This window comes from Salminus brasiliensis, chromosome 2 (assembly GCF_030463535.1).
Source record: "Salminus brasiliensis chromosome 2, fSalBra1.hap2, whole genome shotgun sequence".
NCBI classification, from domain to species: domain Eukaryota; kingdom Metazoa; phylum Chordata; class Actinopteri; order Characiformes; family Bryconidae; genus Salminus; species Salminus brasiliensis.
In genome coordinates, this window is record NC_132879.1 from 27,888,275 (window position 1) to 27,914,055 (window position 25,781).

Here is a 25,781-nt window from a genome sequence, read left to right on the forward strand (position 1 = left end):
CATATAATTTAATTCCATGATGGGAAAAAAAAAAAAAAAAAAAAAAAAAAAAAAAAAAAAAAGAGTTGCAAGATTTACTAACAACACTAACTTTTATAACATCACACAATTATTCCAGTTGTCTTGACAAGTTCCAAAAAATCAGTTTTCCATATCAGTTTCTTCTAGACAGGTTTTTTAAGAGCAGATCTCACCAAGAGCCCTATAGAAGTAAGGCTGATGTTCAGTTCCTGGTTTTGAAGACCAAAGCTGCCAGCTACATCCACGACGATCTGGAGGCACGTACAAGGCATGGTGGGTAAGAAGTCTGTCACCACCAACTGGAGGCATTGGAAGGCTGTTCGGATTAAGGATTCACTGAAAAGCAGAGGTATAAGCACTTGATTAGAAATTGAGATCAGCAGAGACAAAGCTGCAAGTACACAGATAAAGAACAAACTTACCCTAAAACCTTGCTGATCCAGACATCTATTACCAATACTGTGTTGTGTTTACAGACTAATCCCATCTGAAGATTTGAAATGTATTTCTATACAGTCATTATTTAAACTAAACCTGCAATATTAAATTATTAACTTGTATTAAACGGTCTTGTTTCCATGTACAACATCAGTAACTGCCTCAGTTGGGTTATTGATTACAGAGTAGTGGGTTCAATACCCAGGTCCAATTAGCTGCCACGGTTGGGCTCTTTAGTATAGCACCGAACCCTCTCTGCTTCCCGTCTGACCCCAGCTTTGTAAGAGAACTGTACTGTACAAACTATAATGACAATAAAAGGTACTTAAGCTAGGTAACCCATTTTAACCTATACTGGATACTTTCCGTTTAAAAAGATAAATTTATAAAGCCACTGCATGCATCTCACCCCTGGTCATTACGGATGGCTCCGATGACCCCCAGCACTAGAGGCCAGCCTGGGCCAAGGCTGTCTCCTTGACTCTGCAGAATCTGTAGCACGCACTCGAGCTGCTTCTGCCTGATGTCCGCGTGCAGTATGTTAGACAGCTCCTTCAAAGGGTTCAGCAACAGCAGCTGCAGCCTCTGTGGACACAAAATCCAATGGACCAAGGCGATCATAAGCTATCTACAGGCATCGTAAACACACTTGTAAAGTCCCTTGGGTACTATGCAGTGACTAATCCGTTTCAAATAGACATTTAGCCAACATTCTTATTCTCAGGTTCACAGCTGTCAAAGCACATTTAGCCATATTTACAACACTCACTTAGGACACTGAAGTAAGACAGAAATAGGAGGCTTCTACAGCAGCAGATTGCTTCTTGAAAAAGAATAGCTACCTGGTTTTCAGACAGTGGAGGGTCATGCTTGTAGGCAAGGCCAGCTTTGATGAGAGATGTGACTGCCTCAGCTCCCCACTCCCTCATGCGAGCATTAGGGTGCTGGCACACCTGACAGAAACAAAAACAAGAGTGCAAAAAGGGGGGGAAAGGACGCACACTCAGAAATGCAGGTCTGAGAGAAGCAGAAAACAGTGCATCTGTATTATGAGAAAAGTTATGGCATTAATATGCTTGTAATGCACACAAATACAACAGAGAGAAAGATGACCGTTCACAACAGACGTATTTGTAATGAAATGATAGGCAGCATAAATATGGCTAATAACAAAAGAAAAACTTAGTGTCAGGGGTGTTACAGTATACAGTTTTGTATTATAGGTGCCCTATAGTAATGAGAGTTTAGTACATACTGTGAACCTCAAACACTTTTCCCTAAAAAAACAAAAACAAAACAACAAACAACAAACAACAAAACAAAAACAAAAAACAGCCTAGCTGCATTCCAGGTGAGGCCGTACAGCTACCCGGGCTAACTTAATGGATAGTAGCTCTATCGGTTCTCAAATTGGCAGTAATACAAATAATTACAATATTCTTGTTACACAGATAAAAGCAAAGCATGATTTTGCGCGTCATCACAGTGCCTTGTTGTAAACCAGCCAATTAGAATAGATCTCATCAAATTATTCATAAGTCAACTTGAAAAAGCAGCTTGTTGCATTCATTCAAAAACACTGGCTGTGACCAAAACGGCTCCCTATTTATGCTTTTTGAGGATATTTTGAGGGCATTAAAATCTCCTACAAGTCACTCTTCATTTATAGTAAACATCATAGCTCACTACATCAGCTGAATGTGGACCAAAATGCATTGTGAGAGGCACCACTAAGCAACAAAATGGAACTAAATGAAGAGGACAATGTTTGCTCATATAAGCCAGTCATATAATACAGTTCGTTAATAGAAGGCTGATGTTTTTAAGCAATGTAATGATCGAAGATTATTCCATGAACGTTTTTACTGTTTCAGAATTCAGTTTGTGCGTGTGTACAGAGCTTTAAACACAGCTCAGCCTCACACACGTTTGTTTATGCAGCCGGTGCTGATGCTGGATGTTGATAATGATGAAGAAGTGTCTAAATTCATTTGTGTTTCACTAATTAGTAATTAGTCCCTCCCTTATAGCGCAAAACTAATGTATTAGGGAGTAGGGATCCACAGCCATACTGTCTTAACAACTTCAAATATTGAATAAATGCATGGCACCTTCAGTAAATAGCACAATGCAACAGATGGCAGCTGTAAAAAGTTCTGACAAAAGGAAATTGTGTGAAAACACTGACGCCACAGTTGCACCTGTTGTTTCTATGATAGCTGTGCCAAAGCCCATGCTTTCCCAGCTCTCATTCCAGCTCTCAATATACACCTGAATGTGTTTGTTGTTTATTATGAATGACACAACAGCATTAATCAAATACAAAATCATCAAGATGAGCAAAATAATTAAATTGTAATGTGTTAAATGTGCCATGCATGTACATTAGTGTGTTCTTATTTTTATTTATCTAATTTTTTTTAAGCAGCATCTCTGCATGAAAACCGCATGGAAAACGGTTCTGCACAGCACTACGCATGAAGTCAATTACTATATATTAATGTACTGTAACACCCCTGAAACCTATAAGTGAAGAAAAAGGATATCAAAAAATAAATAACGAGCATCAGAATCAATGGTGCATAAAATACTCTACAAATCAAGAGACTGAGGACAAAAACAAGCAGAGGGTTGTATGGACTGGCTCATTCGTTCATTTAGACAGATGTAGTTAAATAGCCAAATTGGACATCTAACGGCTAGCGTGAATTGAAGTGTGATTGGCTTGGCTGGTTCACTTGAATCACAATGTGATTAGCTTGGATTCTTGAAAAACATATTTTCATTAAATAAAACTGGCATAAAAGAAAACTGTGGCAATCAAGTGGAAAAAGGTTTCAAAGAACCTGGAGGATTTTTTTCCATTAAAAGATAAATCATTATTAAATGTTAAGTGAGAGAGAAGCATGACTCAGTAAGAGAGAGAGAGATAGAGAAAGAGCGAGCGTGCGCGCGAGAGAGTCTTTAGGAACTTACCTTCTGCAAGACAGACATGGTGCAAGAAAAAAGAGAGCAGAGACAGAGATAGAGAAAAGGAGACAGACAGAGAGGAGACAGTGAGAGAGACGAAAAGGATAATATGAAGACAAGCATTCCGTGTCAAGGCATACACAAGTGACTACAGAGGGAGTTCTGGGTTAGTGACACACACACCTACAGGCTGAGAGCAGGTTAATGATGACAGGCTAAACCACCTTCAACAAAATCCTCCTATACCATCAGAGAGAAGTACCTGAAGAACTCTGTAGCTAGCATGGCGTTACTTACCTCCAGTAGGTGTGCAGTCAAGGGTCGCCAAAGGATCTCTATGCGGTCCATGTTCACTAGGCCTGTCTCTAACAGCTTGGCTACTGCAAAAAGAGATGGCTCCTGTTGGGCAGATTGAAAGAATCATTAAAAACCATCCTTTGTACATGAATGTTGTGAAAAGACTACATTACAAACCTCACAAAATACACGGAAGAGCCAAAACATTACAAACACACACAGATGAATAACGTCATCTCGCAACAATGACAACATGTCAACAGTCGATTCCTGAAAAGTCAAAATTTTGGATTTAGGAGAAACGGGCAGGTGTGAAGACTTGAGTGACGAGCGGCCACTATGACCTGAGGATCGCTGGTTCGAATCCCAGGTCATGCTGCATGCCATCAGCAGCTGGAGCCCAAAAGAGCAGAACTGGCCTTGCTCTTTCCGGGTAGATAGATGGCTCCATCACTCTCTCCCCACACACTCCACTGTGAGGCTGGCTGACAGGCATGTGTCAGTCCTCACCCCTCCAGTGTTGGGAGCATTACATGTGATTAGGGGGAGAGTAGACTGGGTAATCGGCTAATCTAAAATTGGGAAAATAAACAAACAAACAAACAAACAAACAAAAAACAGCAAGGCTTGTGGGGTGCTCCTGGTCATCAGTGGTGACCACTTCTGTGAGTTGTCCAAGAAAGGACCAACCATGAACTGGGGACAGGGTGTTGGGCACCCACATCAAGTCACAGACTTTTCTCTACTGTGCTTTATGGGAAGAATGTATTACAACAAAGTACACTGCATCCGTATGGCCACTTGAAGAGTTGGAACTGGACCTTCCAGCAATGGAAGAAGGTCCCTTGGTCCAAGGAGTCCCACAGTCTTTTCCACAACGTGGATTGCTGGGTATGTGTACACAATGTATCTGCGTGACATGCTGAAACAACAAGGCAGATCTGTGGAGGCTCCACCTCTTAGCTTACAGGTATGCTGTAATGTCTTGGTACTAGATACCAAAGAGCACCTTCAGAGGGTCACTGCCTTGGTAGGTCAGAGCTACTGTTGCAGCAAGTAGAACAAATCACATATTAGGCATAATAATAATGATCATCTGTGTATATTATATCTAAGGTTGGTCTGAATAGACATTTTAATATTTATAGAAGATTCAGAAAATCCTTTTGCATACTCCAGTCTTCTGCAATATCAACATTGCACTGCATGGTTTGGAACCCGACCATAAATAAATGAATAAAAGATTGACAATTTAAGAGACAGTCATAAACCTGCCTTGTTATTTCCATAAGCCATCTCCATAGCTTCCATGGACAGGGAGCACAAGGCGTTAATCAAGTGATGGAGAGAGACGTCATCCAGGTACCTGCAACCACAGACCAACACTTAATACAACAATGACTCTACATTAGATACACTTGCACTACGAAAGACAGACAGACAGCCTAGAACGTACTGTGAGCTTTCAAAGAGTCTGGAGAGGATGTTGGAGATGACTGGAAGGTCTGTCATTACAGCAGTGGTAAGAACCTATGACAGAAAAAGAATTAACAAAAAATTGATACATGGATACCCATGTGTAAACAAGTGGATTCACCTAGGATGATTTAAAAGGACATACAGTGCTGGGACCCTCCACTGCTCTGCCAGGTTTCAATGCTCCTCCAACCCCTGGTTTCAGACCCAGAATCCATACCAGGTGCTAAACAAGAGAGGGAGATGGACAAATAGAAGGGGAGAACGGTAATTCATTATTGGGAGCATGTGCTTTTCTGCTCAAAGCCCTGAAGCACATATCAGTCTCTGTATCAGTGCTGAAGAAATTACATGCAAATAATAAATGAAACCTGAAAAATAACATTAAATGTTACAGTAGTACCCATAATTTATACTCAGTACACATATGCAAAGCATGCCTCACGTGCTAGCTGTGCTCCCGGACAAATGTCTAAAAATTTGCTGCAGGACTAATCATCGACTAGACAATAAAGAAAACAAACAATAGTAGGTAGAAGACAGAGGAATTTATATAGAACTGTGTTTTTACCTGCAGGGTAGCAAGCACTAGCTGCCAGGAGGTTCCCAATACAGCCCCATGGCAATGAGCCAGGTTCAACAGAGTCCGCATACACTGGATGTTTTTGGCTGTGAGCTGAAAGGAGTGAGTGAAGAGAGAAATTTCTCAAATCTGCAGTGCATTATTACAAAAAGCTACAGATTAAAACCTATAGAATTAGATTTTTATTATCAGTAAGAACATTCAGATGAAAAATCGGAGCAAGTACAGTTGTTTCTTACCACCACAGTGCCCTGAGGTTGTGAGGTGAGGGGCTGTCCCACTGCCACCACCTGCTGATGAGACTCACTGGACGGACTGATGATCTGCACATTCTGGCCTTGGATAGAATATGCTGCAACACAAACATGTACACATAAACACACATATCAGAAGCAAATGCACTTACATTTCAGATAAAGAGGGCCACAACATAACACACTCCACACTAACAAAGACAAACACACACAAGCACAATTCACTACCCTCTCCCCAACACACGCACACACACAGTGACTTACTTTTGTTGGAGAGGTTGGCTGCGTTGCTGCTGAGGACTGTGAGAGCGTAGTGTGGAGGCAGGGAGGCTTTGCAGATGGCTGTGATGAAGGCATCTCGTGGAGTCACCAAACCAAGACGACCACACAGAGACGCCATCGTCAACTCGGCCTTCAAGATGTTCTCTGTGGCGGTCTCATCCGTACTATACCACACAAACACGCACATACAATGAAAGGTACATTATAGGCATGTCCATTTTAAAAGACTGTTTTCTTAAAAATGCTTTTAGATTGGATTGTGTGCATTTGTGTTTTAGCAGTCTGTGTGTGTATGATGACTCATTTGTATGCGTGTTGCAACAGTGCATGAAAGGCAGCTCCAATTACCTAGCGTCCAGTAGGAGAGAAAGGGCTGCCAGCAGACCACACCAGCACGCACTCACCATCTCCTCCCATACCTGATGGGGCTCTGTAGCACAGGTATAATGATGTTAAACTAAAAGTAGTTTATCAGAGAAGAGGTTTGTTCTGTGCAGTTTGCTTCTTTAGTTTTGCACAGGAGCAGCCAGGGTGCTAAAATATTGAAAGCTTGTACCAGACTGTAGAAGGGTTCGTTCAGAAATGTAGCAAATGCTTTTTTTTGTAACCTGCACAAGCAGCATTTAAACCATGCTTTATTCTTACGTATTTAGCACATCACTGCTGTCACGCAACAACCTTGTATCTCCTCTTGTATTTTGATTTACTTGACATAAAATAAGCCACTGTTCTTCACATTGTATTACATTTTATCATAAATGGATCAATATTAATGCTCCAAAATGTCCTGTACACTTTCTTTTCCACTAAGACTTAAGCAGGTTTTTCCCTTCTCCTGTAAAACTGCCACTTAGGAGATAAAAGGGTTCTGCATGGCACAGCACTATGCTTTTATCCACTGCAATTTAAAATGGCAGGTGATTGTAATGTCTGGTATCTTGCCCGATGACTATGATCTGTTCATAACAATGCCTCATTGATAGAAACCCTTATCTCACCAAAAAAGATATCAGTGCTTTCATGTGGAATAAAATTAACAGGCCTTTTGGTAGTCTAAAAGTCCAACAGTGGGCTTTGAATATATTCATAATTTAAGAATGAATACAATGTTTAATTTTTTGTGACATTTTTTTACATGTATGTCTATGTTTACATTAGCCTTGTACCTAGGGGTGGGCGATATGGTAAAAATATCATATCACAATATTTGAAGACAATTTCATGATACACAAAGATTTATCCCATTTTTTAAATGCACACAAAAATGCATCAATAGCAGCAGATTCTTAAAAACTGCTATTTGGATACTGTCCTATACTGAATACAGTTTTTTTTTTCAAACTCTGCTGCATTACATCCAAAGAAACAGGGCTAATTACTAAAATCTGTAATAAAATGTTTAGCATTGATATGATATGCTTGCTTGTATCACTAACAAAATGTATCACGAAATTACGATAAAATATCCTCATATTGCCCACCCTTACATGTACCCCTAGTGCAACTCTAAAGAAGCAAACACCTAAACGGAGAAATGCACTTACGTGGTTCCTGTGGACTGCCCTCACTCTGTGCTGGGGCAACAGGCTCTGAGCCCTCCTTGGCTGCAGCCTCTTCCTCCTCTTTGGCCAGTTCTCTCTCGATCATGGAAGTGATGCCCCGGACCAGGTCCAGCAGGGCACTGAAGGCCACAGACATAGCATAGCCCTCGGGTATGGAGGGTGGCTCCACCTTATCCAGCATCTCCAGACTGGGGCAGAGGATCAGAAAGGGTATGTCTATACTCTGTGCATTTGGAAAACTTGCACACTTACATAAACCTAATCAACAAGTACTATGGTACAAACACATTAACAGGCCATTTTCCAATGAACAATTCCATTCATGAGTGTACATGTGGATGCATGTATTAGTGAGTTTAAAGGAAGGACATGGACACTGACTAGGTGGCCTTGGCACTGCCCTGCACGCTGACTGTCATCAGAGGGATCCAGGTGCCACGGTATTCAAAGGCTGCCTGAGTGGTCAAACTCCCACTGCTCCCTGCTGCTCCTGCTCCACCCTGAGCAGAAGCCTGAGCACTAGACACTGAACCACCTAAGAGAGAGAGGAAAGAAGAGGAGAGAAATCAAAAAGGAAGTGAGCAGGGGAGAAAAGAAATTGATTTTTCAGTACATACATTCTAGGAAAAATATGTTCTCGCAACGATAGTGGAACCCTTTATGGTGCTATACACAGTGTTCCAGATGATCATGCAAGTTTTGTTTGTTGTTCCTAAACAGTACAATTTATTTTACCTTCAACAATTATATTACAATATCAATTGTAATTATATTACAAATAATATTTTCTAACAAACAAAATATGTTTGAAATCATTATGCAGTCTAAAAAACATTCAATAGGTTACAATTAACTCAAAACAGGAATGTGTCATATTTGCTGCATGGGTAAATAATTCTTCAAAAACATCAATTAAAATTATGATTAAAAACAAACAAAACATGCTTACAGATAAAGCAACAGTATGTAGCATTTTTACCTCAAAATAAAAGTTCAGAATCATTGTGGTGCTCCACTGTAATAGGGATAATAGTATTTCTAGTATTGCTACTCCAGGCTTGGCACACGGGAAACTGCACTGTGTAATTTTGGTGATGTGGGCAGGACAACAAGAACTGCATAGCTCTGTGAAACTATGGACATATTTGTGTAAAATCCTGGGAAATTCTTCTACTCGGACAGTATACAATCTTCTTTCATTTTCAATTTCATTGCAATTTTTGTATCTCTAAACATGTCCAGAAATGCATGTGTAAATCATGGCTTTTAGGGGTGGCTAAAAGTAAGAATGACACTTCCCAACAGTAGGGGAGCCCAGGAACAAGAAATACCAATTCTTGCACAATGCTCCTTTAGCAACTCTCTATATTAAACCATACATTCAATTTGTAAGTCAATGTATAGTTACTGCCTATAGTCTATTTAAGGATGCGAACTCTCGGGAAGCCCAGAGCTGCTGTTTTGTGGTATACTCCTGTCCACCTTCATAGACCTTTCTTTTCATGAGGAATCACCTTTTTTTGGTATAACTGAGGTCAGGAGATGATGGTGGTCACACCACAAATTTTCCTACTTTTATGTCCAAAGCATTCAATAGTGGTTTTCTACAGCATGACAGTGCACACCATCCTATATGCTAACTGCTTTAATTTTATACCATGGCAGAAAATGGTTAGTCATCTTGACCCTCAGGGAGTCTCACTTCACAAACCATCACTCCACCACCTCCTTTCTGATGCCACAGGCTTGTTGGAACAGACTGGCCATTCACCACCCATTCAGAACGCAATCCATCTAAACCATCCAGTGCAGCAAGGCATTCAGTGGTATTTATGAGCCCACTGTGAATGTGCATCTTTGTGAGTTTGGGTTAGGGATGGCCGAAATGCAGCTTTAGGCACAAATGCCAGCCTCTGGAGAATCTTGCGATCAAGAGTTTTTTGGAACTCTAGAGACATCAGCAGTTTAGTTTTTTTTTTTTTTTAAACAGCTGCCCTTTCAATTTTATTTATTTGCCAGACTTTCCTTAACAAGTCTTCATCTGACCTAATTTGTCTGTACACTGAATCACTCACAAATCTTTTCACAGTATGAATGTCTCTCTTTAATTCTTGTGAAGTTGTTATGCCTTTGTTGAGATCTTGAACTATTTCATGTCTTTCATCTTCAGAAAGATTTTTCTACCTCCTGTCAAGAAATACCAATTCTTGCACAATGCTCCTTTAGCAACTCTCTATATTAAACCATACATTCAATTTGTAAGTCAATGTATAGTTACATGTGTGTGTGAGTGTGTGTTCACTACCAGATGGGTTAAATGCGGAGGACACATTTACAAATACGTGCACCTTTACCTTTGCACCTTTACCTTTACCTTTACCTCCACATATTTCACCATAACTGTTGATTGAGATATAAGAAATTCAACTTTAAAAAGCAAAAATATTTATTTTATTGAAATCCTGCTGACATATGCGAAATATTTTGGATCACAGTGTAGAGCCATTTTAAAAGGTTCTATACAGATCCATGAACAAAAAAAAGTCACCAATCTGAAGAATCATTTAGCCAAACAAAGAACATAAATGTGTGTGTTTATGTCTGTGAGAGACCTGTGGGTGTGTTGGTAGAAGAGACATTTCCCACACTGGGTACAATGAAGAGAGACTGGATGAAGGAGCCCAAGGCATTGACGATGTCTCTGAACACTTTGGTGGAGTGCTGCTTCATGTCATATGACTGACAGAAAGACCTACACACAGAGCACAAAGAGCACACATGAGGGCCAGCACTGATTATCTGCACAAAGGCCAAAGGATTCGAAAGGATTCAAAAGCCAGGAATATCTGTTAAAATGTGTGTGCTTTTCTTACCGTAGTAGATGTGGCTGAACACACAGCCTGTGTACTGACTCCACAGCCACAGCCCTGAGCCACTGAGGCTTCTCTCCATCCAGAAACTTCACCAGCAAAGACAAGAAGATCTCACATTCTGTCACCTATGGAACACACACAAGGAAACCCAGAGCAGGTTAGGAGGCTAACAGAAAAGTAAAAAAAAAAGAAACCATTTAATTATTTAAGCATTAAATAATTAAATAATGCTAGATTTCCTAAAACTTTTACACCGCACTGTAAGAAACTCAGTACTGGAACTAGTTCACAAGGCAATATTTCTCAGTTGGATGTCTTAAGCCAAATATAAGAGCTGTACAACAAGAATAGCCCTCAGTTCATCTCCTATTAGACGGTCTTGACAACCAAGAAATTCTGCTTTATAAAATACTCCAGTTTAATGAATGTGTTTGGATGGCTGCCTCACCAGCAGGCTGTAGAAGTGCTTGATGAGCACAGAGACAACACGAAGCAGACGCATGCAGATGGGGAAATAGGGCTTCTCGACAGGGGCAGGAGATGCAGCGCTGCTGCTGCTGCTGCCCTGCCGAAACTTGATGTTAGGGGAGAAGAGCTTGATCACCAGAGGACACACACGCTCCTTTAGCAGAAAGCTGAACTCCTGGTGCTGAGGGCGGAGAGGTCACAAGGTTATAAAGATTAAAGAGCAGTAAGGGATCATGGATAAGAAACATGGATAGTTTTTTTGTGTGGACAAAATAGAAAAAAAAACAGCAGTATTGTCTTGATACTGACGCATCCAAATAATTTCAAAATAAAAATGAAATAGTGTAATGGTGTGAAATAAAGAAAGTAGTTCACCTGTAGAAAGACACCTGGGAAGTCATTCAAAACGGATTCTAGCAGTTCCAGCCCAAAGGTCCGAGTCATTTCAGTCATACCTACCAACCAGTAGGGGGCATCAGCGTTTACCAACTGACACAAGTCCTGCATAACATGGGCGAAAAGAAATTCAATAAACAATAGGTAAATCCAATTCAACTACAAGCATGTACACTCTGCCTGAGCAACCAGACCAAATACACAAATCCGTAGAGGGAAGGATACTCGGCTCAGCATATTCAGGTACTATTTAGGAGTTTATATACTTGTGAAAGCTGTAGTGGTTACAACTGTACCTGGAAGAGCATGTAGGCGTCTTTAGCACTTGGTCGGAGAGTGCTCACAGACCTGCGGTTACTGTTGCCCTGGACAGCTGGAGGCTGCTCTGCCATGCCTGATGGGGAAAACAGGAGATGTGCATGAGATTAGCTAAATAATATAAGTAAGTTCTCTGGGAGATAAAATTCACTTCTTAATTGATTCACACTTCCCAACTCTTAGAGAAATGAGTCTGCACACAACTAATTCCGGATGTGAACAATAAACATACCATTGATCAGTGCCTGGAGCGATCAGTTTACATGTACATAGTATTTATTTAAATGGCAGATGCTTTAATTAAATGAAAATTACAGTTGTGGTCAGATCACATATGCTCATCATAGGCATAAAAATCATGGCTATATTGGCCTTTCAATTAAGTTTTTTTCTGAAATCAAAACATGGTCAAAAGAACACAGACAGGGCCAAAATATGCATGTCATTACTTTATTATTCCATCCACTTTTTACATTTCACTTGCTTCAAAACAGCCCTAGAACATGTTGCTACCACCACCATGTTTAACAGCTAGTAGTGTTCTTGGAGTCAGTTTTATTCTTCCAAATATCTATTTCAAATGTCACACCTAACTATAAAACTTTCCTCCAAAAAGTCTTTCCTTTTTCTTTTTCAGCTTCTCTTTTTAGCTAAAGGTGACAGTTTAGGTCTTCTTCAAAACCAAAGCAAAATGGCTTCACCCCCCAATAACTTTCAATAACTAGCAAAAAGTTAAACGGCAAATTAAAAGACCAAATTTATAATCTGTCCATTTCTACCATACCTTTAAATTTCTCATCCTCTGCAACCATCCTCTCAAACACCACAGTGACGACCTGTCTGACTGTAGCCGCTGCCGTGTTGTTTGTAATGTTGTCTTTAGTGAAGTGGAGACGAAAGCACAACACAATGGCCTGCAAAAGAACAGGAGAGAATGTGACAGCTCTAGGTTATGATTTCTGTCATAATTCAGCTAACATTTTTCATCAAATGATTTGGCTGCTCTGAGGGCAGCCTGCAAAATTGCTTGCAACTCAGTTGTAATTAGTTGTGTGAAACAGACAGGACTTCTATTTCATGCAGCTGAATGCATGAAATCTCTAATCATGAAGCTAGAGCTCAGCATATGATTCTCTCAAGATTTATAATCAAACAGGATATGCCCCCAGAGCATGAAAGTACTGCTAGTAAATGCCCTTTTTATGAAAAAGAACAACCTTCATGTTTCTGCTCAGAATGAGATCAAACCAATCAAAACCATTTAGAGATCTAATTAGTCTCCACTGAGCCGGAATACAAGCTTGCCAATGGGTACTGATTACTGACCATCAAACAATGTGTTTTTTCTCTGTGTTCTCTCTGTTTTGAGCAGACTATGGTGCAATCAATTTGTCTCGTTTAACAGACTAGCCTCAAGCAACCAAAGTCTATAACTCCAGTTTCAGAACGTTGCATCAGCCAACGTCTTAATAAATAACGGCAGCTTTTTAGGAATTCAAACCATCTCCACCTGTACATAAAAGTAAACTTCAAACAAAAAAAAAACACGTCTTTACAACCTTTGGCATCCAGCGTTTTATAATTCTTCGAATTTTTATAATTCTGTTGAAGCATGGTTCAAAATCAATGTCGGATTTTTATTTGTTCATTTTTATTTATTAATACTTTGGTCAGATTCAAGTTATTTCTGTGACCATTGTGGGTTTTTCTTTCATTAATCGAGGGGTACCAACAATTTTGTGTGTGTGTGTGTGTGTGTGTGTGTATATATATATATATATATATATATATATATATATATATATATATATATATATATATATATATATAGCGCCAAAAAAATCTATTTACACATTTTCCCTCTTAATACAATGTAGTCAATCAACCAAGATATGTTTAGTATTAGTTTTACACCAGAGCTAAACGTGTAATGCTGCGTTTTATTTACCTTGGAAGTTGGATGTCGGAGAAAGGAACGACATCACGCCTGAGTTGAGCGCATTCCAGTTAAACATTCCGATAATTATACACCATTTTCAAACATTCCCAAAACACAGTTACCTCAAGACTTTGGAGTTCACTACAACTGGTTTGACAATCCTTTACCGGTGTTTTTTGGCGAATCTAACCAAAATATGTCCCAATTTTCATGTCCCTGGTTAGCACTGTTAGCAGTACCAGTTGATAACAATGCATTATACAATATCTTGCACATCCAAACACCATGGTAAATATGTTCAGCGATCATGGTTAGCATGTTCTGCTGTTGATGTTCGGTGTGGCCATCTTGGATTTTAAACTCAAGATTGGTGAGGCTGTCCTGATTTCCCAAGAAATGTGACTTGTGGGGGCATTACAGTTCCCGGGTCGAATGGAATGCAGCACAATATAAAAATTGTGCAAATTTGATCTCACTATGAACCACTGCTTAATTAGATGAAGATATTTATTTATTGTAACTAAAGGACTGTGTGTATAAGTGGTACCTTTGAGAGGACTTCATCGTGTACTACTGTGTTGGTGGTAAGCAGTACTAGAACAGTCTGTAGGAGCTTCAGCTCTTCTAGGCCATTCTCCATGAGCTGCCACAACATATTAATGATGTTTCCTGCTGCTGCCTGAAAACACACATTTGCACAATTTCACATTACATCCAAAGACATTTTCTATTCACATGCATTTCAACCTTTGTAATAATATTAAAGCTCTGTGCGATGGAAACAATATTGGCATCATCAGATAACTAAGATTCTTTCATTGCAGTTGTTTCAATGTTATATTCTCTTTAAAGTAGCATTATGCGAGAATTGGCATTTTTTGCTCTTGGGCTAAAACGTGCGTGAAGAACATCAGAAACAGCTGCATGTAAAATCACTTCAGTATTCAGTTCTTGGTTCTACAAGACTGTCTGCTTCTAACTCGAGGTTGCCTCATTGAAATTCTCTTTGGACTTTCTGAACTTGAAGACTTAAAGAGAGAACTGATCCCTAGTAACATAACTTGGAATCAAACATGCGTCATCAAAATCTATTGGTTTGCAGTACTCCACCCAAAGCTATTTATGTCACTTGTCCTTTAGAGGGTTACAGTATTACTAGGGAGTCTTTCTGAAGAAAAAAAGCCTTGTAAATCCTCATGGTATTAGAGGTATTTTAAGCCACGGTCTGGAGAAACCAGAATGAAAACAAACTAAGAGTTACTAAGACCATTAAGACCATTCTTCTCCTCTTAATTACAAAAGGCCTGATTATTTCTGTGTAGTCAGATAGAACAGCACCAAATAACAACCTTTAGCAATGTTTATGTAAACCAGTGGCCCAAATCTGATCTGAAGAGATGTGTCCAAATAGATTGCACGTGATTAGTAACTGCAGTCATGTGTACCTGAGTTTAGGGAGGTTTTAGTATGTGACCTCTGAGTACATACCTCTGATACCACCTCGTGGGACATGAGTCTCTGAATGGCAGCCAGACATAGTTGGGTGATTTTGGGCTCTTTGGTGCCACAGCCCATAAGAAACGGCTGCACCACCTCAGAGCTGTTTTCCTTTAGAGCTGAGGAGAGACAGAGGACACACTTTGCATTGTTTCTCAGAAACTGAAATCATTGAACATAATAATACTGGTTGTTTACTGGAGATTAAATACTACTGTCTCCTTGAAGCTGTAAAAACTAAAGTGTTTACTAAGGAGCAGCTGATTTTAAATAATGAACAGTCCTACCTGCAAGGATGTCTGTGTTTCTTGCAGCAATTGTCTTAATCTTCACAATGCCAGATTCTGCAGCCTGCAGATACAGTGACAGCAGACAGCTTTGGTAAGCAAGTGAAAGATTTAAAAAAAAAACTCAATCTTCTCCTTGACAATGTTTCTAAGCTTCAAAGTTTCTATTGTACGTCTCTCTCAGTTCCCACCGGTATCACTGTTCACACTGGGATCATTATTTACCTCTAAGCAGCAAGAATACTGCAGTTCTGCTTACAGATTCATGAGTGTGTGTTTAAAGCAGTAAAGGTCACATCATTTCTAGGGCACCAAAGACAACAACAGTCATTATACAGAGATGACTGCCCTAAACATTTGGATCTGGAAAGCATCAGTACTATTAGCTATAGAAATGTGTTCCTTGATTTCAAGCTCGGACATTTGCACACAGCTGAAAACAGGCAAGCAGAGAGTAATCATGTCGTAGCTGTCTGAAATTGAACAGGTTACATTTTAGTTAAAATGATATTGCAGCAAAGGATTAGTGCAAAGAAAGTCTGACCAAATCTAGACAATCTTAATGTAACGAGTTCAAGCGAGGGGTTAAGTTGCACCAGACAACAAATGGCAGCTCATGCATTTTTTACAATTATATTATTATTATTATTATTATTTTTTACACACACACACACACACACACACACACACACACACAGGGCAGCAAACCCTGTTATAAGCCCCATGCCTGCATTCCCATGTCTGCATACAATCTGAGAGCTCCTTCCTTAATCTTGCTGTTCTCTGCACTTAGTTTAGTGACACCCCTACTGATCACCAATGACACTAAAACACACAGTGATCAATATAGTGAGAACAAAAACTGTCCATGCTTATTTTTTATTTATTTTTTTAATGACAAACTGGTCTTTAGTTTACAGTGTAAAAATGATGAATTTTTATCTTTATATTCATTCAGGCTACACTGGCTTTGATGAATATGAATAAAAAAATACAAAAGGAGCAATACATTGATAAGTGTAATTAAATGTTAACAACACACTCATGACAGAGGGCTTACAATTTGATATATGAATATTTTGAACAAATGCAAATGCAGAGAATCGAGGACTGTATTCGTGTCTCTGCACGGTCTTGTTCAATTTAGCATCACAGTGTATCATATATAATGATTAAGTGGAAAGATGTAAAAGGCTACAGTAATAAGCAAGACTGGAAATAAAACTGGATTCTTTAGAAAAGCAAATATGGACAGTGCCAGTCACAGACTGTGATCAGTACTATTGCTGTAAAGGAAACATGTTCATGGTGTTCATTTAAAGCTCAAAGAGAAAGAACTTACTGAAATTTAGTTTCAGTTAAAATGCAAGAAAAGCTCTGAACGTTTGGACACACTCAGCTCAGACAGATGAAAGTAATGCAAAGATAACAGAAAGGGAATTTTAGGTGACTGTGCCCAAAACGTATTAAGAAGGTGAAGTGGATTTTTGGAATGCTGAAGAAGTGCCTTCTGCTTTTAGGGATCCCACGAATAGTGGCTATAGTATACTTTCTTCATTAATACCACAGAACTGCTCAGGTCAGTCCTTTCTGGCTCAACTCAAAGCTATGGTTTTAAAAAATCAATTGGAGCTGCAGAAGAGTCTGCCATGGTTGCGAATTAGGTTTGTAAAAAGTTTCTAAAGACCCAAAGCATACAAAAGTATGAGATCACCTGAAATTAGCACGAAACAAAAAGGTGGTTTGTAGACTAGCCAAAGTTTTAAAGTTCTACCCAAGCAGCACTCACGCGATGCATGAGCACCTGAACAGAACACACACAGGCGTCCGCAAGAAACGGCTAAATTAAGGGCCACTGTTGTCTATTCACAGTGCGCATGCCGCAGCAGTGGATCCTTGGCACTGCTCAATGTAAATACCCCATGCGCCACCATCAGCCGTGTATCAAAGGAAACAGACCCCTGTGTTTACATGTAAAGAGATTTTAGGATTGGACAACTGGTGATGTAACAATGAGCCCCCCTTTTCTCTAGAGATTACATTACATTTAATATTAGCATAAAAAAGATGAACTGTATTTTTTTAATAACCCATAACACATAATTTCTTCATGTTATTATAAAAAATAAAATAAAAAACACCACCCCAATGTAACACATTGTGTGTGAGTTTATGCTCTTTATGCTAGACTGAATATAAACCTCATCTAATGACACTATTCAACCACTATTTTAAGTACGTTTCTTTGTGTAGAGAATGGCATAAATACAACAGATCACATACACTTTAATAAGGGGTATAAAAACCGATCTGAACTGCTGATTATTACGCCGAAGTTAATGCTATAGTTAATGTAAGAAAAAATTACAGATTTAGATTAATTGACTAATCGACAAAATAACAGATTAACTAATAGAAAAAGTGTTGTTAGTGGCAGCCCAAACTTAGACAGAGAGCGATAATACCCAGAAATTTTCATTCACTTATCTGCATTTCCTCCCTTATTCAGTAATTTGGTAGTTTTAATTACTCAGATCGGCGAGATACTACAGGACAACCTCTCTCTCTCTCTCTCTCTCTCTCTCTCAAATCTGCAGGAAAAACAAGTGAAAATTACTCCCAAACAGTGAGCAAAGCTGGCAGACTTAAATCTCCTATTGGAGCACAGAGTACTTCTGTCAAGTCTGACATCTGACATATTATGACTTTTGACTTGAGTTATGTATTTAAAGCAGAATTTAACAGATCCTTGGTTTGCAATAAAAACACTAGCTCTGAAAGTATCGCTTGTAATCCTGACAAATCTGCTGATTATTAAGGATGCTGAATGCTTCAGCAAGGCTCTGCATATTTTGCCAACACAGTACTAATAAACAGTGCCTTCAGTGACTAGCATTGAGCGTACCTCTGCTTTCCAGTCACACTACACCAAGCTATAAACTTAAAGCAGTACCACTTAATCCTATAAACACGGTCTCATTACCACACACCTTGACAAACACAGGATTAGTTGTTCACTTAAAGGAACCCCTGGAGTGGATCGCTTCCAAAGATCTCCTGGTCTTTCTGTCAAGTGCTGACCTGAAAGATCTTGTTCAATTTTAAAACTAGAGCTGGGCAATATGGCAAGATATTATCGCATTGCGAGAAATTATGTTATCGTCATACACAATATGCTTTTATTAGTATATCGTGGATATTGTCAGTGCCTAAAGATCACTGATTAGCTGTATGTTTCACTACAAATAGTGTAATCAGTCTTATTTACTTCAATGGAGTGCAGCATATTTTGAGTAAAAATCACAGTACTCAGTATGGGAGAGTAATTGGACAGCAGTTTTTTTTTTTATTATTATGCTGTTGGTGCATTTTGTCTATGTGATGAAATATTGTGATAAATATCATATATTGTAAAAAATATTGTGATATAAATTCTCTATTTAATCCTATTTAAGCTCTATTTAATACTATAACGGCAGTAAATTCAAAGGAGAACTGAAGCAGTTGGAGGCACAGCTTAAGCTTTCTACTTCTTGCAGCTTGTTTATCACTTGACCTTCCAGAGTTATTATTCTGCGTGGTATCATTTAATATTTTATCCGTCCTTCAACAATGGTAAGCAGTGGGAGTGAACCACGTCTGACCTCCTGAACTGCCAGTTACTTAGCAACAGGAACTAACTCATTCGTCCCACAAAAGGTCCTTCAGCCACAGGTACTGAAGTTATTCTTTAAAACAGTCACTCCACCGCACTTTAATCATAATACACTGTTTTATTACAAACACAGTATAACAGATGGGTAGACATACCCTGCATAAACTTTAATCTTACATTAGAACTCGAAGATCAAACTTTTTTATTCTCCAGCTCTCTCTTTAGACCAGCGCCACACAGCACAAATCTGCAGCTCACTGTAGGCCACACTGTGTGCCATAGAAACTAACTGGGTTCACTGTGGTGCTAAGCAGAAAAGAGACAAAAATTCACACAACTTTTTTGGAAAGGTAAAAAGGTCAAACACACTCTTAAAAACTTCAAATCAGCAGGACATGAAACAAATAACAGGGTGATCTTTACAGCACAAACCACCACAGAAAGACCAAGCTTTGTACAGCTAAGCCAAATCTCCCTCGTTCAAAGGGACACCTGGAAAACAAAAATGGAACTTTCGGAAATCTACAACTGCTCTGGACTGCATTTTGTCCGTCAGCTGCCAAGTGCAGAAGGAAGCCAGATAACTATCGTTACTGCCAAGTACACTGAAGGTATTCTTCAATTGAACCGTGGCATGGGTAAAGAGAGAGGAAAAAGCCTGCTTGTTCAACAATCAATGTTGTACGAATACAAGCTTTGTCATATTTATTAACCTACAGATCCCGCCTGGGTACTTGGTGAGAGAACATCAGCAAACTGAAAACGATGTAAATCGATGTAAAATCATGAATTTTGGCACTGATTAAGGATTTACTGCACTATAGAATACCAGGGATGCAGTGATACCACTTTCCTTTCCAATCTGATATCAGAGTCAAGTATCTGCTATCTGCTGCCATCTGAGTACCGATACCAACTCTGCCTTAAACACTGACTTAAATACTCAGATGGCTATTAATCCTGATATTTATTTTACTGGTTGAGTAACTGCACATTTGAAAAGTTTCAGAGCTATGAAAAAATTAAAACTGCCAGAATGCAGAAACACGTGCAGGTAGGAAAGTATAATCTTGCTAAGCTCTACCAAAAAGCTTTTTAATTAGTGTTTAAAATTCACAATTCAGAGCAGTTAAAAAATGCTAACTTTAAAACTCAAAAAAACACCGCATGGAAACAAAAAGGGCTGTAATGTATGTGTCTGTAAATGTCTGTAATGGTAATAACTATTTATGACTGGCTTTTACTGGTTGTTTAAACATTTCATAAAGTATGCAAACAAAAATATTTTATGTAAAAATAAATTTTATATATATATATATATATATATAAAAAATTTTTTATTTATTTATTTATTTATTTAGGGCATTGGTAAGCTTCATAATATTGGTGCTCTCTTTGGCCCAAACAGATACTGTGTGTAAGTACCAGCATTGACGCTGAAACCGATACGGTATCTGTGCAACACTACAAAAAACATTCAATAACACACTCTTAAAAAAAGGTTCCTCGAGACTGTTTGGGTGCTTAAATGGTTCTATGACTGATTGAAAGGTTATTTCAACTTTTTGTAGCTGTTTCAATATAGCATGAGAAATGGGTTTCACCATCCTTACCAGTCAAATAAGCTTTTTTTGCTTAGAGTGCAGATTTAGCTCTGAACACCCCTTTAAGGTCCCTTCAATGTTTGCATATTTGCACAATAAGCTAGTTTGTCTGCAGACTGTTGGTCATACTAAGGAAGTTTTACACCCAAGACCTTCCATGGAACTATTTCCAGCTACACACTGCTGAATCCGCTCATTTTTCTTATGATTTCAAGGGGACGGAAAGTAAAAGCAGCGAAAACTGAAAACTGCAACAGCAAATCAGCTGGTGAGAGACACCGTTGTTCAAGAAAGCTATGAAAGAGGCTAATCATTCTCTCACTGATGAAGTGCATGTAGGGCAGGGGGCTCATTGTAAGGGGAAGAAACCTAGAATAACACAGCAATGTTATTCTTTACTTTTATAACTGGGACAAAGGACAGCATGGTGCCATGGTCTACAGAAAACAATTGTATCTTGCCTGATCTGGAAACTGTGTTAAGAGTGACAAGAAGAAACTTTGATGCATGTGTGTTACAGCTCAGGACAGCCACAGCTGCTTTCAGAAAACCAGTTCAACAAAGGTGTTGGGCTACGTAGACCAGGCACAGGAGGCTCCCAAAAATAGCACAATTATCAATGTAGAGTGGTCAGGCTAACAGTTAAGGCAGCTTTGACAAAGCAATACTTTTTATGTTGGATTATAGATATCTTTAGAAAACGGGTAAATAGCCCATAAGCAGAGGTTGAGACCTCTCTATTGTTAAGTGAAGTTGTTTTATAGACCTAATGAGAAGGTTGAGATTTCTGAAAGTCATGCATGAGTTTGAGGACCATTTGTCCATGTGTTTAAAGATGTAATGCAACAATACATAGAATTTGATTTTTTTGGCCATACGCTTAAAGTTATAATGTGAGAAGACAATGAGTTATCCTCCTTAGAAACGTATCAGATCATCGTCTGACCATATGATCACAGATCTATTATATCTGCTCCAACATAATGCATTTGAATTAGCAACTAACAACGTAAGGCTTTGCTATTACATTCCTATTACAAGTAGCGGCTTTAAACAAGGTGTAGGAATTTGAGGATATAGGCTAAAATCATGTGTAAACTAGTAAACTTAAAATGACCTTAAAGTGAAAGTGTCAACAACGTCAGTGACTCAGTAAGACAGCACGGACTCATTTAGTACATTTACATTTACATTTATGGCATTTAGCTGACGCTCTTATCCAGAGCGACTTACAAGGTTCCTCGTATCACAGAGGAGGGTCAGTGTGGTGTTAGGAGTCTTGCCCAAGGACTCTTATTGGTGTAGCGCAGGATAGTCACCCAGACTGGGAATCGAACCCCAGTATTCCACGTGGTGTGGTAGCACACTGGCAGGTAGTGGTGTTATCTGTTGCGCCACACCAACCACCAACCAAAGGGATGTACAAAGGGATGGCGTATGTCTGGCGTATGTCTGTCTAAATCAACACATCATATTAGTATGTGTGATATTTGCTAGATATTATGAGTAAATGTTGAAATAATGACTTGACTGCATTTAATGCATATATAGAGGTAATACTGTTCAGTGCCTTTTCCCCTCACCCATATAACAGCTGCTGATTATACACTAACTATACCACCGCTTCATTACCTGTCAGCCACCAAATTGTGAGCATGGCAAATATGTGCTAAGAGGTCCTGTAGATATCCTCAGATCGTTCCCACCTAATCAATCAGCTAGCTATATATATCCAAGCCATCAGCTATTACCAATCCTGAACCAGACCCTGCGGTGACAGGCGCCACATGTGATGTAACGCTGTAGACAATAGTGTCAACAGTGCTGGATCCACTTGGCCCACATCTAGAAACGACACTGCCCTGGGTTACACTAGTAATGCACCAGGATCCAGCCATAATACACGACAAAGCAGCTAGCTAAATGTAGGGCATCCACTTGATCAGAATGACTTACTCGAGGTGCTGCGTTTTGACCCACCCACAACCCAACTCGCCCCCTGATGAACTCACAACCTCTTCTGAGTGTGTTACTCTTTGGTGTGGTGTAGGTCCATCTACAATGAACCCAAGCAGGCTGAAACGACACGACAGCGCCAACCTAGCTAGCTACCGCTCCTTGCATCTGTAATTAGCTCTCTGTCAGCCAGCCTGTCAATACAGACCTGAGCGGAGACTACGGGGGACTCGAAGGATAAACTGAGGTGTTTAGCTCTAGGCTTCTAAAACCCCTGACAGAAATAAGAGCCCAGTGAGAAATACCCCGTGCTGGCGGGCTGTCTGCAGTTCTAACAGTTAGCTAGCAGTACCTCTTTCACCGGAGGAAATTTCTTCTTGCACTCCATAGACAGAGACCGCAGATCCGTCTGCATGTTCTCCAGCAGCTTCTTCACCGCTTCGGGGCTGCTGGTCGACATGTTTCCTCCTCCCGTCTCTCACTCGCAACAAATATCCCAGAAGGAAAAGGAAAGCAGCTGCAATCCTAAAACACGCTTCGGCCTAAATGGAAAAACACGACAGGACTGTGAGCCGCGGCGCAGGCGGCCATCGACACGATTCCTCCGGCGAAACACACGCACAGTTATCTCCGACAGGAAACCTCCACATTGGACATATTCGCCGGGATTGTCTTACAGCACTGGCATAGTCTCAGTCTCACAGAGCGCTGATTTACTGCTTCGTTTGGGCTCTGAGCTTCATGCTGTCTGATTTCTCCATGGCAGGAGCGAAGCTTCCGATCCCATAATGCCTATGCGAATATTGACACGTCACACCGACTTCCGTAAACAGTAGCGGATTTTGGGAGGGAGAGACTGTGGCGCCCCCTGCTGGACCGCAGCGCCGTCTGCTGAGTCACATTACACTAACGCTTTGTCTAGGGGTGGGCGGTAGAGGAGATAGGGAGTTTTCAAATACACTTTTTTTGTATTATAGTTTTTTGTAATATATTAAATGAATATATTAATATTAATGTTTAATTAATATGGCTAGTGTTACTGAAACCTTCAGCATCAGGCAAAAATTGGTATGTTTAGCTCTAGGTCTCCTCCTACAGGTGAGAAGTGTAACTTAATTCACATGTACATCACTGCCATAAAAATACTAATTGTGCCATAAACACCCTTGCTTATGTAATATTACAGGATTTTACACAAATATGACTTGGCAAGAGCTCTTGTGCAGCTCTGTCAAGGTCACATAGTGCAGTAGCTTAGAACTTAGAGTGGCAATGACAGATACAGATATATCATTCTCCTTATTAGAAGTCAGTGCAGCATCACAACGATTTTGACAACGGCCAAATGTGTGTTATGGCCAGACGACCGTGTCAAAAAGTGTCAAAAAGTCATTGGAAGGGTTATATGATGGTTATGGGAGGAATGCCTCACAACACAGAGTGCATCACCCCCTGCTGCGTAGCTGCAGACCATTCAGAATGCCCATGCTAACCTGTCCATAGTAAAAAGTGACCTACATTGAGCACACAAGCATATGGACTGGAGCTTGGAGCAATGAAAGAAGGTCAAATGGTCTTGATTTCTTTTATGGCACATGGCCAGGTAAGCGTGCGCCACATTTACCAAGGTATGTACTGAATCCATGTCAGATCAGATGAACATCTTGGTGCCAAATACCTCAGGGCACATTTGCAGTTCTTGTAAAGTGAGCTGTTTTGGTGATGCACAGATGGCCATCAGCATATTAGGCAGACGGCACAGGCTTATGGGGAGAGGTGGTAGATACACAAGAATACACAAATTATACAATGTTTATTGTCATATTGTCATGCAGCCTCTGCAGTGTTATCATCCACATTGTCGTACAAAACACAGAGAATAGAATATAGAGTCCAGAGGCTTGACCTGAAAAGCTACACATTGTCACACACTCATACACACTTCACGCTATACAATTATTATTATCAAGAAAAAGGGATACAAATGGATCTTGGAGGTGTCATGGTTCTATCCACTGCATTTCCTAAAGAATTCTTGAATAACCCCCCTTTTTTGAGAGTGGTGTGTATAGATCACATTCAAATCCAAAGTTGAATAAATAACCCTTTCTGTTTTCCTTCGCCTGATCTGTGCCTGCTTTAGTACAGGAATGTTCACTTCTCTGTCCTGCGGGTGCTGGTAGTGCCCCTGAGGGTCTGCACTCTAAGAGCTTAACTCTGAGAAGCAGTGCAAAGAAACTCAGAACAGTGTTTCAAATACAGGTTTAGACATTTTTTTGTACTTTAGCATATGGAATATAGATGGCTTAATGGCTTAATAATTAAAATATACTAAACAAAATAATCACAAATATTAATACAATTAATATAAATACTCATAATTAAAAAAATCTATTGTTGTATAACTGGCAGTATCCAATGACAATGCATTCGCTTATTCTTATTGTATAAATTGTTAATTGTGGCCTTGTTGTCACATGAGGTTGCCAAATGGCAACAATTATAGTTTCTCATTTTATATAAAATCTGGATAGAATTTAAATTGGTTTCATTTATGAAAAAGATATTGTAACTGAAAAACCATGCACACGAAACACTACACAGAAACGCATACTACATACCACATAATAATGCATAGTAACAATGCATCACGTTCAAACACAGCGTTCTTCTGGGACTGTTAAATCTGCAGTAATTGTGTGCCTGATCCTGAACCATCTCACAAGCCAGGACAGGGCCTTTGACAGGAAAAGAAGCTTCAAAGAGGTTCAGACGTCATTCTTCCTTTGTTATCTTTACAAATCACTTGGCCAGAATTAATTAATTAAGGGTACACGTGTACAATCGTTATCATTGTTTTTTCTCTCACTATTATTACTGATGTTATTAATTATACTGCTAAGAA

The 25,781-nt window shown here is 39.6% G+C and overlaps 1 protein-coding gene across 4 annotated transcripts in view; it reads right to left on the minus strand.

The window, feature by feature from the left end:
* Nucleotides 1–23,658, minus strand: part of mon2 (MON2 homolog, regulator of endosome-to-Golgi trafficking) — a 33,951-nt gene extending 10,293 nt beyond the window's left edge. For all 4 annotated transcript variants that reach the window (XM_072672246.1, XM_072672244.1, XM_072672245.1 and 1 more), the window contains exons 1-23: nt 23,229–23,658; nt 15,662–15,725; nt 15,366–15,493; nt 14,425–14,556; nt 12,723–12,852; nt 11,917–12,014; nt 11,600–11,725; nt 11,205–11,405; nt 10,757–10,881; nt 10,496–10,635; nt 8,265–8,418; nt 7,866–8,071; nt 6,670–6,751; nt 6,304–6,485; nt 6,025–6,137; nt 5,774–5,878; nt 5,348–5,428; nt 5,183–5,256; nt 5,002–5,092; nt 3,727–3,828; nt 1,302–1,412; nt 869–1,044; nt 195–357 (exon numbers count right to left, since the gene is read on the minus strand). In XM_072672246.1, coding sequence (XP_072528347.1) covers nt 195–357; nt 869–1,044; nt 1,302–1,412; nt 3,727–3,828; nt 5,002–5,092; nt 5,183–5,256; nt 5,348–5,428; nt 5,774–5,878; nt 6,025–6,137; nt 6,304–6,485; nt 6,670–6,751; nt 7,866–8,071; nt 8,265–8,418; nt 10,496–10,635; nt 10,757–10,881; nt 11,205–11,405; nt 11,600–11,725; nt 11,917–12,014; nt 12,723–12,852; nt 14,425–14,556; nt 15,366–15,493; nt 15,662–15,725; nt 23,229–23,336 — 2,892 coding nt within the window. In that variant the 5' untranslated portion in view covers nt 23,337–23,658. The remainder of the gene's footprint in view (nt 1–194; nt 358–868; nt 1,045–1,301; nt 1,413–3,726; nt 3,829–5,001; nt 5,093–5,182; nt 5,257–5,347; nt 5,429–5,773; nt 5,879–6,024; nt 6,138–6,303; nt 6,486–6,669; nt 6,752–7,865; nt 8,072–8,264; nt 8,419–10,495; nt 10,636–10,756; nt 10,882–11,204; nt 11,406–11,599; nt 11,726–11,916; nt 12,015–12,722; nt 12,853–14,424; nt 14,557–15,365; nt 15,494–15,661; nt 15,726–23,228) is intronic.
* Between the last annotated feature and the right edge of the window lie 2,123 nt (nt 23,659–25,781).